This window comes from Callithrix jacchus, chromosome 12 (assembly GCF_049354715.1).
Source record: "Callithrix jacchus isolate 240 chromosome 12, calJac240_pri, whole genome shotgun sequence".
NCBI lineage: Eukaryota > Metazoa > Chordata > Mammalia > Primates > Cebidae > Callithrix > Callithrix jacchus.
This window is the reverse complement of record NC_133513.1, coordinates 30,513,615-30,518,297: the sequence shown is the minus strand read 5'-3', so window position 1 is coordinate 30,518,297 and position 4,683 is coordinate 30,513,615. Positions and strand designations below refer to the sequence as shown.

Genomic DNA, 4,683 nt, shown 5'->3' with positions numbered 1-4,683 from the left:
CGTGCTGTGTGCTCACTTCCTTCTGTCCCCATGTGGGATGGGCGCCGTGGGGAGGCGGACACGGGTGCGGACAGGAAGGACAGCTGGACAGACAGATGGACACGGGCGTGGATGAGACTTTTAATCTGGGCTCAGCCAGGTATAACATCTATGGCCTTCACTGTAGATGCTCAGGGGCATGCCCAGCCACAGGGTTGACAACCTGCCGGGAAGGAACTTGGGTAGAGAGGTGGGAAGTGAAAGCGCAGGGAGGCCGCAGCACTCCTAAGGGGAATTCAGACAGACGGCGAAGGTGAGGCCTTGGAAAAGCAATGGAAACATCACCTCCCAAAGAGGGACGGAGGTGGCCGGAGGAACCAGAGCCACCTCTGCACTCTGCACCTAGGCCTAAAGGTCGCCCATGGATGTCAGGAGGGGAGCGTGAGCCTGGGGAGTCTCTGCTCTCTTCCTGCTCAGAAAGCCAGAAGTGAGCCAGGGCAGGTCACTAGGGTACCAGACCCTGGCCAAGCAGCCATTGGGCCTAGAGAGGATGGAGGACAGACACTCCTGTCCCCAAACCCTGCCCTTGTGTCCTGACGGCCCTAGAACTTGAAGGCGTCAGGACACAACACAGACTCAAGGCTCCAGGATTGAAAATATGGAGGGCTTGGGCCAGGCACAGTGGTTCAAACCTGTAGTTCCAGCACTTTGGGAGGCCCAGGTGAAAGGATCACTTGAGCCCAAGAGTTCAAGACCAGCCTGGGCAATACAGTGAGACCCTATCTCTAAAAACAAAAACAAAAAGCCAGGTGTGGTAGTGTGCACCTGTGGTTCCAGCTGTTCAGGAGGCTGAGGCAGGAGGAACTCAGGAGGTTGAGGCTGCAGTGAGCTACGATCACACCACTGCACTCTAGTCTGGGTGGTGGAGCAAGACCTGGTCTGAAAAAAAAGAAAACAAATGTGAAGGGCTCTGGGTCTTAGAGCCCTCCCGCCACTCTGAAATTCAGCCTTCCCGTCCTGTGCAGAGTCCAGAGTATGAGGGCTCAGGACCTGGGTGGATGTGCTGCAACGGGCCTCCAGGCCACAGCCCTGTGTCACTGGGCTGAACCCCCCGTGGCCTGTACCCAGAGAATGGTGCGGGTCCGGCTGTCCTCCCATGAGAACAGGGGCTCATAGCCAAAATGGCGCTGAGCCTTGTCAGTGCTGACAGTGAAGGTGGTATTGGCCATGGCTAGCGTGTAGGGGTTCAGCAGGGGTGCATAGAGTAGCAGCGGCCGCAGCAGCCACTGCAGCAGGACATTGAGAGCAGCCAGGAACACTAGCAGCCAGTAGGGCACCAGTGGGCGGGTGCCCACCAGCCGCAGTCCGCAGGGGCCCAGGAACTCCATGTTGAAGTCCTCGTAGCTCTTGTAGGGCGATCCGTCATAGCAGAAGTACACTTGGCCGCCCATCCGGGCCGCCCGCCGCTCCAGTTCCCGGGCCGCCAGCACGTGCATCCAGGCCACATTTCCTACCAGTGGAGGAAGAGATGTGGATGCCCGCCGATGCCACACCATGTCAGGGCTGCTCTCTTGGGCCACCCCCTCTTTGGGCCCAGGTAGTTGCCTCCCACATTCGCACAGCAGCTTGGGAAAGGCTGCCTTCTCCTCTGCCCTGGTAGCCACTTGCTCTCGTGGGCCAGCCTGCATCTGCAAAGAACCTGGGGAGAGGATGGAGAAACCAGGACTGCAGGGTGGGCCCCAAGGGGCTTGGGGGCTGCAGGACGGAGTGGGAGGTGACTTCATTACCTGGGTAGAAGCTACTCCCTTTCAAAAAATAGTTTTAGAGACAGGGTCTCTCTCTGTTGCCCAGGCTGGAGTGCAGTGGTGTGGTCATAGCTCACTGCAGCCTCCAATTCCTGGGCTCAGGCCATCCTCCCACCTCAGCCTCCCAAAGTGCTGGGATTATAGGTGTAAGCCACTGAACCCAGCCCTTTTAGTGCTATGTAGACACTGTCCCCCTCTCTCGCCTCTCCTGGGGCGTGGCTGCTCCCATAGCTGCAATCTTCTCTGTAACCTATGCCACTTTTTGATGTCCCAACTTGCCCAGATCCTGTGTTCTCTGAGGCTGTGCCCATATAATCCCAGTCTACTTTGGCCCATACATAGACCATATTTTTCTTTTTTTTTTTTTGAGACGGAGTTTTGCTCTTGTTACCCAGGCTGGAGTGCAATGGAGCAATCTCGGCTCACCACAACCTCCGCCTCCTGGGTTCAGGCAATTCTCCTGCCTCAGCCTCCTGAGTAGCTGGGATTACAGGCACAAGCCACCATGCCCAGCTAATTTTTTGTATTTTTAATAGAGACGGGGTTTCATTTTGTCGACCAGGATGGTCTCGATCTCTTGACCTTGTGATCCACCTGCCTTGCTCTCCCAAAGTGCTGGGATTACAGGCGTGAGCCACCGCGCCCGGCTCTAGACCATATTTTTCTAGCCAGAGTCAACATTTCTCTCTCAGGGCCATGTGGGTCCCGCCCTCTTCCAGAGCAGGTCCTCCTGCCATATTCTCAGCCTCCCCCCGCCTAGCCCAGTCCTCACCCACATAGACCCGGCCATGCTCCACAGAGGCTGGGATGGCCCGGAAGAGACGACCCCCCAGGCGCAGGCCCTGGCGGTAGAAGTCCCTCATGATCTGATGGCCTTCACCGTAGATGCCCGTGGGACGAAGGGCACACGTCACCAGGGGCAGCCCCCCACAAACCTGGTGGCAAAAGCAGGCACTGCTGAGATCCGGGACCCAACAGTTGGCTCTCGGCTCCAGCCTCCTAGGGGTGTTGGGGTAATGGGGTGCACAGGCCAGGAGCCCCATCTCTGTACCTCCATTTTCTGGGCTCACCTTCCTCCCATTGGCCTCCAGGACCAGCCACTCGGCCAGGGCCTTGCTGCAAGGATAGGGGTGCCTGTGCACTGCTTCATATGGGGTGTCCTCATTGCCCCTGGTGGGAGAGGGAAGACTCAATGCTGAGGGAAATGGGCCCTTAAGAGGACAGGAGGGCCTGCCACTCACCTGTAGAAGGGGTGGCCTTTGGTGTTAGGCCCCACAACTTCCATGCTGCTGGTGTAGACCAGGAATCGTGTTCCAGTCTGCACACAAGCCTCAATCACGTTCCGAGTGCCTGGTAGAGGGAGGGGGCATATCCAGGCTGCAGCTTCCTCCCTCTCTGCACCTTCCTCCTCCCCACCCCAGGTACAGGGAAACCACAACAGGTCAGTGATGCGGGGAGGGGCAGGGCTGTCAACAGGACACTTGTCCCAGGAGAGTCACAGGAGTCAAGGGCAAAGACAGGGTGGGGAACAAACAGACAAGATGGCCAGGAGTGTCCAGGGCTCCTCACCCTGCACGTTGACCTCATGGATGGTCTTTGGACTGGCCCTGCCAAACACATCCACCAGCCCAGCTGTGTGGATGACCACGTGGGCTCCGGCCACAGCTGCTGCCACCTCGTGGGCCTGGGTCACATCCCCCTGGATGGCAGTCACCCTCACAGGCCCTGGCCAAGGATAGAGGACACAGGCCATGTCAGAGTGGGGGCCACAGGCTGGGTTCAGCTTCTACCCTGGAGTCACGTTCCCAGTGTGACTCACTCATCCCATCCATGCGGACAGAAACAAGCATCATCTGTTCCACTTCAGGGGTGGGGATCCCAGCTTGGGAAGGGATGGGGAAGCGTCCACACCCTCCCCACCACAAGCTCCCGCAATGAGAACCTGTCTTCAGCTCCTCCAGCCAGGGACCAAGGTGTAGGTCAAAGACACGCAGCTCCCCGAGACGGGGCTCCCGCTGCAGCAACATTCGCACCACATGCTCCCCCAGGAAGCCACAGCCCCCGGTGACCAGGTACACCAGCTTCTGGGCCTGTGCAGAGTCGGCCATGCCCAGCTCGAGAAGAGACCTTGGCTCACCCAGGGTCCGACTTCCGCCTGCCACGGCCACCTGTTAACTACTGGAGGTGCCCTGAAGCAGGAACGAGGCTGGAGGTTGGGGGGAGGGCAGGGCAGCTCCTGGGAGCTGCAGCAGCCAGGCCACCTGCACTCTGCCCCTGCCGACGGCTGAGTTACGGAGAGAGAGACGGACTTGGGGTGCAGGAAGGAGTCAGGGTTTCGGGAGACAGGTGAGGGCAGAAAAGGGGTGGGGAGGCCGGCCCTTGAGGGAGGTGGAGGGGATGGTATAGTTAAGTGGGAAGGGTCGGATGGAGGTAAGGGCCACCTGGGCACTGGTAGCGCCACTCCCTACCTGCAGCTGCTGTCCCAGGGTGCCCAGGGTGGCCCAGAGGGGCCCTCTTCTTTTGTCCAAGTCTGGCCAGCCCACACACCGTCCCCTTCAGCTGGCTCCTCCTTCTCCCTCCTGGCCATTCCAGGAACGGAGACCCGCCCAACCACCACCCCCGCCACTCTTGCCCCAAGGCGCCCCCTGGTGGCTACTCTGTGCTCCACTGGCATCCGGGTCCAGCAGAGAACTTGGGGGGGATGAAGCTGAAACTTGCAGAGTGGGCTGGGGGGGTCCAAAGCTATGGGTAGAGCCGGCAGGTGACCTCATCCCACAGTGTGACCTCAGGCCTTCCCTCCTGCTGGGCTTCCCAGGAGGCCAGAGGCCCAGCTGCAGCTGTGGTTCTGGGAAGGAGAGGCCTGACCCTGGCACCACCTGCAGGCACTGCTAAGGGATTG

General features: G+C 59.5%; 1 protein-coding gene across 6 annotated transcripts; it reads right to left on the bottom strand.

The window, feature by feature from the left end:
• Positions 1-98: 98 nt before the first annotated feature.
• HSD3B7 (hydroxy-delta-5-steroid dehydrogenase, 3 beta- and steroid delta-isomerase 7) lies at positions 99-4,345 on the bottom strand. 6 transcript variants are annotated; one of them, XM_078345177.1, is made up of 7 exons: positions 4,253-4,345; positions 3,727-4,068; positions 3,354-3,509; positions 3,026-3,134; positions 2,855-2,954; positions 2,557-2,719; positions 99-1,678 (listed from the first exon to the last, which is right to left on the bottom strand). In XM_078345177.1, the coding sequence occupies exons 2-7, from the start codon at positions 3,890-3,892 to the stop codon at positions 1,074-1,076; spliced, it is 1,299 nt and encodes a 432-aa protein (XP_078201303.1). In that variant the 5' UTR covers positions 3,893-4,068; positions 4,253-4,345; the 3' UTR covers positions 99-1,073. The 6 variants fall into 6 exon arrangements, with proteins under 6 accessions (XP_078201303.1, XP_035123344.1, XP_078201302.1 ...); XM_035267453.3 differs by having other exon boundaries at positions 99-1,489; XM_078345176.1 differs by having other exon boundaries at positions 3,727-3,973.
• Positions 4,346-4,683: the final 338 nt, after the last annotated feature.